At 50.9% G+C, this 11,887-nt stretch overlaps 2 protein-coding genes across 2 annotated transcripts; one reads left to right on the top strand and one right to left on the bottom strand.

Moving 5' to 3' along the window:
• Nucleotides 1-1,469: 1,469 nt before the first annotated feature.
• On the bottom strand, nt 1,470-7,239 carry CDCA8 (cell division cycle associated 8). The gene is made up of 10 exons (XM_068158935.1): nt 7,076-7,239; nt 6,856-6,984; nt 6,546-6,586; nt 6,088-6,163; nt 5,010-5,149; nt 4,634-4,713; nt 4,235-4,333; nt 3,937-4,063; nt 3,098-3,184; nt 1,470-2,711 (listed from the first exon to the last, which is right to left on the bottom strand). Exons 1-10 carry the CDS (start codon nt 7,155-7,157, stop codon nt 2,667-2,669), a joined length of 906 nt encoding a protein of 301 aa, XP_068015036.1. The 5' UTR covers nt 7,158-7,239; the 3' UTR covers nt 1,470-2,666.
• A 137-nt stretch (nt 7,240-7,376) lies between these two features.
• Nucleotides 7,377-9,293, top strand: AIRIM (AFG2 interacting ribosome maturation factor). Its single transcript, XM_068158934.1, has 4 exons — nt 7,377-7,644; nt 7,722-7,901; nt 7,984-8,102; nt 8,448-9,293. Exons 1-4 carry the CDS (start codon nt 7,385-7,387, stop codon nt 8,513-8,515), a joined length of 627 nt encoding a protein of 208 aa, XP_068015035.1. The 5' UTR covers nt 7,377-7,384; the 3' UTR covers nt 8,516-9,293.
• The last annotated feature ends 2,594 nt before the right edge of the window (nt 9,294-11,887 follow it).

The raw sequence follows: 11,887 nt of genomic DNA, 5'->3' as shown, positions 1-11,887 counted from the left end.
CACAGAAAATAGAGACACAAATCCTCCCCCAGCTCCACAGAGAGGTCAGCCAGCTCCCCTGTGTGCCCCTGTGCTTGAACTGAGGACTTTCTGCTTTGTTCAACAAAATGCAGCTGCCATGGAGTGTGCAAGAGGGCCAGAGTGATGCCAACGCTTCCCACGAGCAACATGAACTGCTGCTTGCCCACCTTCTAGAGCAGCACACAGTGCAGGCAGCAGCATGCAGAATGGGTTGAGGTGATGAATCTGTTCAGCTATTAGCTGCCAGAATGCTTTAATTCATGTCAGATACAATTAACTCACCCTGACAATTGGAGAAGGAAGCTGGAATGGGAACAGCGTTGTTGGTTGTGCTGGGGACGCTGTGCTTCCTGTGCCACCACTGCAGAGGACCTGGAGCTGTGGCTGCCTACAGCCCAGCAAATCCAGCACAGAAAGCCCAAACTGAAATGCAGCTGTGACACCCTCCCCACCCCCAAGTTCTACAGCTTGTGCTTCCTCCAGACTTCCAAGTGCTAAATGCTGTTTTGCAAGCAGTGTCTTGCTGCAGGCATGAAGTGTTAAGTGCAGTAACACAGGAATACAGCTCGGCACCCTCCAGGAGTCGGGAAGGTATGGCACAGGCATCTGGAGCTAGGAATGAGGGTATGGCTCTGTCAGGAGCTGGGCAGGCCTGCAAGGACATGAGGTTTTTGCCATCTGGAGAAGCAGCCAAACTGTATCTGCATCTCCTTGCCCCCCCCCCAGAGGAACAGAACCACTGCCTAAAATTCCTGGCTTTACCAACAATCATTTCCTCAGCGCTAAAGAGGAGAGCCAGATGGCTGACAGTGTAACACAGCACAGGACCCTGAAGATTGACTGAGGCTTTTAAGAGCAGACAGCAATCAACAGAATTCTCCAAGCTCATTGAACACCCCAGTTTCTTCCCTGTAAAGACACATTTAATCTTGACTACATCTGTATCAAAGCAAGTGTGTTACAGCCTTATTTACAGCTTCACTAATTGGTTGGTTTTCCTACTCCCCCGCCCCCCCCCTTAATTAATATGTTAACAGAATTCAACAGTGACAGCAAAGCAAGTGTGGCTTAGTAGTTTACAACATTGCCACCTGCAGTTAGGACTTGGAAGCTGCCAAACCCTCTCGGTGATTTCCAAGCATACTCCTGAGGCTGGCATTCCAGGGCCCTTCTTGCCTTCTAAAGGAAATCCATGCTCATGCTGATTTACAAAGCACCTCCCACACCACCAAAGCACAGGTTACCGCTGATAGCTTTTCCCACTCTTCTTTCTCAGCTGTGCTGCAGCCTTTGTTTTCCTCCCCAAAGCAGAACTTTTTCCACACCTCAAAAAATTGCCACTCTCAACATCCCTGCTTAAATCAAGGACACAAAGGTAGCTTTGGAAGGACAATGTGCCAGCCAGCAAAGAAATTGGCTTCATCTGAGAAAAGAAATCTTAGACTGAGTTAGAGAGAAAAGTTCTTTACTGAGTGCTCTCTTAACACACCAGATTAAATGTTCTCATGTTGGCTTCCTGCTGAAACAGAGGCAGGGTTATCAGCCTGGCTCCTGCAGGTGCCATGTTACACATCTGACTTTGATGCACACCAAGAAATGCTTCAGGAACCAAAGCTGCCCAGGCTTTTAAAGGATCCCATACCTTAGTTCAACAGACAAGAGAAGTTTCCTCTCCCATCCTGTACCACTGCAAGGATTCACAATAAAAGTCAACGCTGAGGTCTGAGTGAGTCTTTTACAGTGAAGATTTCATGCAAGCTTCCCACAGAGAGCCAGTCCTTTGTACAGCTCTGGCTCTGCCTCTCCAGGCTGTGAACAGCAGGATGGTGGTTGGAGGAAAGCAGAGACCAGGCTTCCTCCCTGCTTCATTTCACATGGAAGTATTAAGCCAGATGTGTGCTTCCACTTACACTTTCAATCCATACAGCAACCTTTCCCAGGGGGTGACATTTAAAGTGGAATTGGCATCAGTCTGGAATAGATGAAGATTTCTGCATTTTCTGTAAGCAATGAGGGATCCTTTATTTCTTTAACAATGAAACATCTAATATTGCTTACTTCAAGCCAGTTAAAAATACAGTGGCTGCTGCAGGAACAAAAGGACTGCTGTTCATGGCAGCATCAGGAGCTACAGGACTTCCATTCAGGCCTTGGAACTTCCCTTGATGTAGCTCAGGTCCTGCACTGTGACAGTCACCACCCTTTAAGGGTATTTGTAGAGAAAGGCCATGCCTGGAAGGAAGCACAAATCTGATCTGCCTTCTTCACCCAGACAGAGGCAAGCTCCAGTCACTTGTGTCCACTACTTGCATCTTCTGCAAGATACCATAAGAGCCCATCTGCCCAGCCTGCTGCTCTGCCAGCCCAAGAGAACTGTGTGTTGGTCTAAACCTTGAAGGAAACAAAAAGTTGGAGTTCTATTTTCCTGCAAAAAAGACAAAAACTGCAATCTATTCTAATGCCATTACATGCTATAGGCAGAAAAACCAGTTCTTCACTTCCATCCTGTAAGTTAATGGAAGCCACCAATTAAAACAAGAACTAAAAGCAGCAGTCCTCAAGGTCAGCTTGCTGTATTTACAGAGGTCTCAGCAGTCCTCAAGGTAACTTTCTGTATTTACAGAGAGGTCTCAGCAGTCCAAGCTTCATCTGTAGTTTTTGGTAACGCTGCAAGCTTGTGCGAGACGAACCTAGAAAGAGAGAGAAATCAATCAGCACTCTGACACTCTGTAATGGTTTGGAAAACCATAACACACTTACAGCCCACAGGCACTTCAATTCCTGCCTGAAGCAGAAGACAGTTTGATGCAGTTTCTCAAACCATTGACAACAGCCTTTTACCAACACTCTCAGGTTTTATCCACAGCGTGTGTCAAAGCAGATGTAACAAATCTACTTCCCCTCCTTCCACCCCTCAAGTTTCTGCTTCTTGACCCCTGACAGGAGCCAAAATACAAGCAAATGAGGGGGAAGAAAACAGTTTACAGCACAGCTCAACAGGCCAGTAACTGTTGAGGCAGTGACAATGCTGCCTTTTAACTTCAGGTCATGAGGGACAAAGCTACACAAGACTTACTGAGAGCTTCTTCATAACTCCTTGGGCCTCTGGGTTCAGATGAAGAAGAGTCTTCCTGGTCAAATCATTTGCTGTTAAACGAAGGCACTGTGAAAAAAAACCCAAATCTTAGGGTTTGGAAAGCTGTGCCAGCTGGAAGCAGCAAAAAGCTTCAGAAGTAAATAAAATCTGAGTCTGAACAGAGCAAGAGAAAATATGCCCAGGCAAAGAGGTGCATTCAGCTTGACCAGAAGCTCACCTCCTACCTTTCTTACAGTGCATTAACACTTTGCTGCCAGCAGAAGCTGCTTTAAACCTCACTCAAATACACAGCAAAACATCATAGCTGCCTTCCAGTACCTGAAGGGATCCTACAGGAAGACTGGAGAGGGACTTTTCATAAGGGTGTCTGGCAATAAGACAACAGGGAATGATTTCAAGCTGAGGGAGAGCAAGCTTAGACTAAATCTTAGAAAGAAGTTCTTCAGTACAAGGGTGGTGTGACACTAGAATAGGTTGCCCAGGGAGGCTGTGGATGCCTTCTCCCTGAGGTGTGCTCCAAGGCCAGGCTGAATGAGGCCTTGAGCAGCCAAGTGGCATCCCTGCCTATAGAAGGGAGACTGGAGCAGATGGTCCCTTCCAATCTAAGCCATTCTATGATTCTGCTTTCACCAGCTTGAAAAGGCTCCTGCTTCTGACTAAATATCTCCCATGGTAAGAACCAAGCTGCATCAACACCCTGATAAACCCCAGTGGCACCACTGAAGAGACAAGAGTAGATGACCTGAAGCTGGTAAGGCCCCCAGGAAGTGCCCAGTTAATCCTTCAGCAAAGATTCAAGAGTAAAGCTCCTGATTTACCTCCCCTCCTCCAATGGGGACAGTGATGAAGACATCAGAGCTGTCGGCGAGGGGGCTGCCGTTGGCAGAGATGGTGTAGACGCGCTCGTTCAGCGTGGGTACACGCAGGCCTGGGGTCTTGAACACACTGAAACACACCTTACAGGTGAGTGATGCCACTGCAGAGCACTTTTGACTACAAGCCCCTCATTTCAGGTTCAAAATGCCTGCCACAAACAAGTGACAGACAAAGCAATAAAGCAATGGGCAAGGCACTCCCCCATACGAGAGGTCAAGAGAGATTTAACAGAAGGCAAACCTGGAATCAAATCTGGGTGTCAGCATGGAGTTGCCTCCCCGAGCACAGAAGTCAACCATTCTCCCAGTAGCTGGAGTGATAAAGCTGTTTTTGCTTGACCTGTTAAAGGGAAATAAACAACCATCTGCTCACAAGAACGCTTTGAGCAAAGTACCTTAGCAAAGATTTGACTGAGGTTATCACCGCAGAAAACCTGAAGCTTCTTGCTAACCAAAAGTGTACCCCAGAGCTAGGGACAGCTGCTCCTCACAGGGAAGGAAGCTGCCTGTTCTTTAGTCACTGTCACATCAGCTCATCTTGCCTAACAGCATCAGGCAGCCTCCACTCCCTTTAAGAGCTCTACCAGCACTCTACACTTACTCTCCATCCCAACTCCAGAGACAGACTCCCCTCTGTTACCTTTTACTCATGCGCTTCACTCTTGATGAAGGAGCTCTTCTGCTCCTGGACACTGGCACTTTTTTAGTGGAGGCCTTCACCTGTAACACACATTACTCACAAATCAGGTACCTGCCTCTCCTGTGACAGCTGAGTCCACAACAAACACACACTCCCAGACAAAACACTTGACTCAACAGGGTCCTTTTTACAGCACAAGAGTCCAGAAACAAACGCATGCAAGCTTCTGGGAGCTTCTCCTATCACTAGAAGCTTCAGGAAGTGGTATCTGATTTGAAGTCCCCCTCAAAGATCCTGGATAATTGCATCATCACAGGCATCAGCTCAGCAAGTACTCTGTATCTTGGGAATAAAGCTACCACTAGGAACTCTTTACCTTTGCCGTTCTTGGGTTGATGTTTTCAGTTTCTGCGTCTGGAAGACATTCGTTGTCATGTTTTGTTTTCTTGGCTTGAGGAAGCAAAGAAGGCTCTGCTACTTCTTCAATAGCTTCAATATTCTGCTTGGCTTTTCCCACTAGGAAGAGGGAGTGCCATCTCAGTTGCAAATCAACAGCTTTATGTGATCAGTTAGCAGTTGAGGTAAACAGTAAACAATGGCAGCAACGTTTCTGAAACCCAGCTTCCAGCGTCATCCAGAGAGCTGACAAGGAACTGCCCCAGGTTATTCTGAGTGTTTTAACATGCAGAGATGTTAGCTTAGGTTCACATCTCAAAGGTCAGGCTTTAAGCTGCCTGCACTTCAAAGAGCAAGACTTTGGGGTTCCCCCCCGCCCTCCATTTTTGGCACCAGACCTCCAGAGGGTTTTTACCGTTTGCCACAAGTTGGTCATGAGATGTTTTCACAGGTTTTAAGTTTGGAATGTGAGGCCTAATCAGCTCAAAGACCACCTGTGTGATTCAAATATGCAAACCAAGGACAGAAAAGAAGGAAACCAGGGGTTGGTGAGGGTGAAATTTCTTCTAGAGAACTTAAGCCAGGTGAGAAAACATGGAAAGTGTCCTTGGTGCCACAGAAGGGTAACATGAGGAGGAGGTTTGGGGACCCTTGAGTGACTCATGCAGACAGACATTTTGCTGCTTCTTCACAGCACAGAAGTGCTAAGGAGTTTGATTTCCCAGTGTTGATGACAGAGCCACTGCAGATGACAGGAACAAAACCAGGATTCATCAGAATGTGCTGCCCAGGGAGGTGGTGGAGTCACCATCCCTGGAGGTGTTCAAGGGGGGATTGGATCTGGCACTTGGTGCCATGGTCTAGTCATGAGGACTGTGGTGAGGGGTTGGACTTGATGATCTTTGAGGTCTTTTCCAACCTTGGTGATTCTGTGATTCTTATCCTGTCTCTAAATGCACTGAGGAAGGCAAGCAAGAACTGAGTCAATGCTCACAGTATGCAAGCAATGCCATGCCTTCATCTCACTGAACTCATCACAACATTTCAAACAAACTGACCTTTCTTGGCAGTTTTAAAAGGAGTCTGCAGAGCTTCCACTGTTAGCTTGTTTATTTCTCTTATTTCCAGGTCTACCTAAAATTAAAACCAAGTCATGACACCATTAGGATAGCTGGCTAAGAGAGCCAAGCAGCAGAGAAAATCCTTAGTTTTACAGCAAGAATATCTCCATTTTTTCCCATTTTACTCAAGCTGGGACCTTTCATGTTATTTGGCAGGTGACAACAGCACAAGAGCTGCACAACTCACAGCATGTGCTGCACGACTAATCCACTTTGTTCTGCAGCTACACCTCACCCACTCCCTACTACTCAACCAAGCCAAAAATACATTCACTTGCTGAAAAATTTGTGTTCTTTGCAGGCACCTCCCAGCAGCAGTTATATTGATGTGACCCCTGCTACACAGACAACCCCTCCAGCAGTGCACAGCTCAAGTGTTTATGCTGGGTACCTACCATTGCTGCCTCTTCCAATGCCTTTTTCCTTCCTCCTTTAACTGAAAAGAGAATATTTGGTAAGATATCGATACATGCCGAGGAAAGCCTGTGCAGCAGACAAGCAGACTGCAATACGTCACCACCAGGGCGCAGAAAACCAGCACAAACCGGTTTTCTTGGCAGCGAGTGGAGACAAAGAGCAGAGCTTCCGACCAGCGGGCAGGCTATACAGGAGGCTCCCGGCGGGAAGACCCCGGCTGCTATTACCATGGGAGGGAAAACATGGCTCAGCACCCTCCCCGCTCCCATTCCCGGTCTTGTCACGTACCGCAGTAATCGACCCAGCTCATTCCTCGGACCGCAACGGGCAGCCGCAGGACCTCCATGTCGTAGAGGTTCTCGATCTCCTTGATAAGCTGCTGTCCGTTCATCTGCAGCCGCTCCACTCGGCTCTGCACTACAGGGATACACAGGGCTCAGCCACAGCTCCGGGCCCAGGGCCTGCTCTGCTCCCCCCCCGCCCCAAGCCCCGCCGCGCCGCGGCCTACCCTCGCGGTCGAAGTCTTTCAGGAAAGCCGCCAGCTTCCTGTCGCGGGCGCTCGACCCATTCTTCTTCTGTGCGGAAGGCATAGCGGCGGGACCGGGACCCGATCGGAATGGAGACGAGGCGAGGACCGAGTCGGGGCCGGAAGCGTTGCCGTCCGCCGCGCTTTGAAACTCAACCGCCGCCGCGGACCGACCAATCAGCGCCTAGAGCGTCGCGGCCAATCGTGCTCGGCAGGGCACAGCCAATCAGCGCCCTGCGCAGCGCGGCGTAATGACGCGCCCTGGGAAGCGCTTCCGGTTCGGTGGTCCCCATGGCGGCGGCAGCGGTGGCGGCGGCGCTGCGGGAGTGGGCGGCAGCAGTAACGCGGCTGGACGCGGCCTGGCGGGAGGCGCTGGCCGCCTGCGCGCCGCTGCTGGGCTCGCTGGCCGGGCTGGCGGCGCAGATGCGGGCGGCACAGCGGCTGCCGTGGGGTGGCTCGCCCCTGCAGGCTTTCGGTGACCTGCAGCAGCGGCTGTGGCGGAAGCAGCGCGGCGCGGCCGAGGCGCTGCTGGAGCAGCTCGGGGCCCGGCGGTGAGGCGGCGGCAGTGGTGGGGACAGCGGTGGCGGCGGTGACGGGCCGCAGCTGCTCAGTCCGCTTTGCCGTGCAGGGCGGAGCTGCGGGCCGTGCGGGACGCCGTGGGGGCCGGTGGAGCTCGTGTGCTGCGGCTGTACGAGGAGCGGGCGGCAGAACTGGGGCTGGAGGCGGCCCTGCGGCGCGGGCCGCGCTGCCCCTCGCTGGCGGATGTGCTGGAGGGGCTGCAAGATGTGGAGCGCTACTACCGGCACCTGTATCCTTCCGCGGTGGGGCTCTGCGGGCACCGCTGAACGGGGCGGGGATCGTTCTGTTTGCTGTCCTTAGCGAGCACAAAGGTACTTGGAGAGCAAACTTTTTCTTCTCCGCATCAGCTGTGACAGCCTGGTGGACGTGGAAGCTCTCCCACAGTCGTGGGAGAGTATTTTGGAGCGCTACAAGGGAGACATTGTTCAAGGTAGGTCCACTTAGAGCAGAGCCACAGGGCCTCATCCTCAGCTCTGTGCTGAGGTCTCCTTATGGGCTGAAGGCCTGGCTCTTGCCCAGGGTCTCAGCAGCAGTGGCTGATACTGTTTGCTTTGTGGCTTGCTCTGAGATCTTGTGAGCTGAGGTGCAGCTGCAAATGCTGCACGGTGCAGCTGTGAGCAGCATGGTCCTCACAGTGTCACAAGGGGCTTGGTGACTGTTTCACTTGGCCTCCTGAGTTAGCTTTTCTTTAAAAGAAGCAAGTTGGCTTTGTGGGTACAGCATACAGAAAACAAATGTAGGAAGCTAATGGTTGGATTTTTCTTTCCCACCTCAGATACACTCCTCAAGGTCTCTCTGTTTGTGGACAACCAGAGGGAACTGTGCTGCTCTCCAGGTTCCTGATGGAGGGATTGACACTGACCAGCTTTGAGAGCCTGGTATGCCCTGAGACGACACAGAAGACAGTGACCTGAGGAAGCTTAACTGGTGGTTTTTGGAAGCTGAATGAGTTGGATACTTTCCTCAGCAAGAGCTGCTTGGGCTGTTTCATTCCCAAGTAGACATGGACTTGGTGTCTGGGGAAGAGGCTGAGCTGAACAAGCCCTGAAGGGCAGAGGGTCATCTTCAGCTGCAGAGATTGTCCTTTCATCTGCCTGTCATGGATATTTTGTGTACTCAGAAATATGTTTGGATTTAATAGTGTGGGGTGTGTCACAAAGAAGTGAGAGTAATGTAAGGTCCAACAGGCTGACACCCTGTGAGGAAGATGTTTAGGTGCTGTCCTTACAAGTAAATAAAAGCTGTCAAGCCAGGGCTTAGAAGCTGTTTGCACCTTATGCCTCTGAGCAGGGGCTTGCTTTCATCCCACCTGTACACTGAAGAACGAGTGAATCTGGCTTGAGGGTGCACTGATGGGGGTGTGTGAAGGCCTGAGCTCTCTCACAGACAGTTTTCAAGTGTGTTGAAGTCTGTATCACCTTGGGGTTTTGTGCAGGGACAGGGTTAAACCAGTCCTAGAAACCCCCTGCTCTGAGGCAGCAGCAGCTGCCAGCTCCAGGGGCATCTTCTGTTGGCCATGGCACAGATCCTCTATGACATTTCTGGAAAGTGGTGGAATGCCTCTGTCTAATGTTTGGTGAGAAATTGTAGCTTCTCGGAGAAGCCCAAATAAAGAACTGTCCATGAGCACGTTGTGGCTGTGTGTGTTCCCTGCTTTGTATGGCAAAGGTGGCCTCAGGCCCGGGGAGTCCCTGTCACCACCTGAGGGCACTGCTCGACCTCTGAGAGCGGCCCTGGGGCCAGGGAGGGGGCTGCTAGGACTGCCCAGCCACTGCTGGGTCTGCACAGGAGGGTGCTTGATGGGCAGCTCTGCCTGCAAAGAGGAATCAAGTCACCCTCCTGGCCTCGGTTTGGCTTCTGGGTGGTTGGAATCTGTGTTCACCAAGGGGAGGATGGATTCTGACCCTGCATGAGCAACCTGCCTGGTTCTGGGTTTGGGCTGATTGAGAGCAGAACAGAGAGCAGATGTACAGCCACATGTCCATTGCACAAGGCTTAAAGGATGGCTGTAGGCTGAGCTGTAATGCCTTTATTTTTGGAGCAGAGCTTCTGAAGTGTTCTTGCAGGAAAATCTGTCCTTCAGGAATGCAATAAAAGGAAGTTAGCAGCTGGAGCTGCCTTGTTAAAGAGGAGTTCTCAGGGAAACACAAAGCTCAGGCTTTGATTTTCAGCTTTACCTCCTGCTCACTTAATTTGGGAGTACTCATTCTTTGCTTCCAGGGAAAGCACAAACCAAAATCAGTTGCAAATCTGAATACCCACAAACAATTCTAGACACCATCTGACTCCTGTCAGGTGAGTTTGCTCTTTCACAGAGGGTGAAATAGAATAGAATACATAGAATAGAATAAAGCAGGTTGGAAGAGACCTTCAAGATCATTGTGTCCAATCCATCAACCAATCCAACCCACCTAAACACCTAAACCATGGCACCAAGCACCCTATCAAGTCTCCTCCTGAACACCTCCAATGATGGTGACTCCACCACCTCCCCGGGCAGCCCATTCCAATGGGCAATCACTCTCTCTGTATAGAACTTCTTCCTAACATCCAGCCTAAACCTCCCCTGGCACAGCCTGAGACTGTGTCCTCTTGTTCTGGTGCTGGCTGCCTGGGAAAAGAGACCAACATCTGCCTGGCTACAACCTCCCTTAAGGTAGTTGTAGAGAGCAATAAGGTCACTCCTGAGTCTCCTCCAGGCTAAGCAGCCCCAGCTCCCTCAGCCTCTCCTCACAGGGCTGTGTTCCAAACCCCTCACCAACTATGTTGCCCTTCTCTGGACTCGTTCCAGCAAGTCAACCTCCTTCCTAAACTGAGGGGCCCAGAACTGGACACAGTACTCGAGGTGTGGCCTAACCAGTGCAGTGTACAGGGGCAGAACAACTTCCTTGCCCCTGTTGGCCACACTATTCCTGATGCAGGCCAGGATGCCCTTGGCCCTCTCGGCTGCCTGGGCACACTGCAGGCTCATGTCCAGCCTACCATCAACCAGTACCCCCAGGTCCCTCTCTGCCTGGCTGCTCTCCAGCCACTCTGAGCCCAGCCTGTGGCACTGCCTGGGGTTGCTGTGGGCAATGTGCAGAACCTGGCATCTGATGCCTCCGCAGGGTTCTGCTTCAGGAATGAGGACTCGCTGTGAGGGTGACCTCATTGCCCTCTACAACTACCTGAAAGGAGGTTGTAGCCAGGAAGGGGTTGGTCTCTTCTCCCAGGCAACCAGCACCAGAACAAGAGGACACAGTCTCAAGCTGCGCCAGGGGAGGTTTAGACTCGAGGTGAGGAGAAAGTTCTTCACCGAGCGAGTCAGTCGTCATTGGAATGTGCTGCCCAGGGAGGTGGTGGAGTCACCATCCCTGGAGGTGTTCAAGAGGAGATTTGATGTGGCACTTGGTGCCATGCTCTAGTCATGGGGTCTGTGTTGATAGGGTGGACTCGATGATCCTCGAGGTCTCTTCCAACCTTAGTTATACTGTGATACTGTAATTCCACGCTTTTAAAAGAACCCTAAAAGCTTTGCAAGTGGGAACCCTAAAAGCTTGGGGATCCCCAATGGATTTCAAAGTGGAATTTTCTCTGCAAGGGTTGGCAGTTAGGAAAAAGCCAAAGGAATTGGCACCTGACTGTAAGCGTGAAGTGAGGCGGAGGCAGAAATACGTGATTAAAAAACCCTTCATGAGTCATTTAATAAACCCCAAAATGAGTTTCACAAGCCTCTGTGGGTTCCTTGCTTATTCTTTGAGACTTTCATCTTGGCCTGAAGCAGAACCCTTCTGATTTTGCAGGGCCCAAGGGGCTGTATGAATCCTTCCCTGCTCAGAATCCAAGCAAACCTCCCATCCACAGCAGCTGGATGTGGAGCTCTCTTCCTGCCACGCCCCAGTGCTTCTCTCGTGCTCTTGGCTTTGCCACAGCTTTTGTCCTGTTGAGTTGTGAAGATAAGAATACAGAACTAACCAGGTTGGAAGAGACCTTTGAGATCATCAAGTCCAACCTCTCACCCAACACCATCTAATCAACTAAACCATGGCACCAAGTGCCTCATCCAGTCTCTTCCTAAACACCTTCAGGGATGGTGACTCCACCACCTCCCTGGGCAGCACATCCCAGTGGCCAATCTCTCTGGGAAGAATTTCTTCCTAACATTCAGCCTAAACCTCCCCTGGCACAGCTTGAGACTGTGTCCTCTCATTCTGTCACTGCTTGCCTGGGAGAAAA

The sequence above is a fragment of the Melanerpes formicivorus genome, unplaced genomic scaffold (genome assembly GCF_026170545.1).
Source record: "Melanerpes formicivorus ecotype bairdi unplaced genomic scaffold, bMelFor1.0.p_v2 SCAF_45, whole genome shotgun sequence".
NCBI lineage: Eukaryota > Metazoa > Chordata > Aves > Piciformes > Picidae > Melanerpes > Melanerpes formicivorus.
This window is presented reverse-complemented; position numbering and strand designations above follow the sequence as displayed.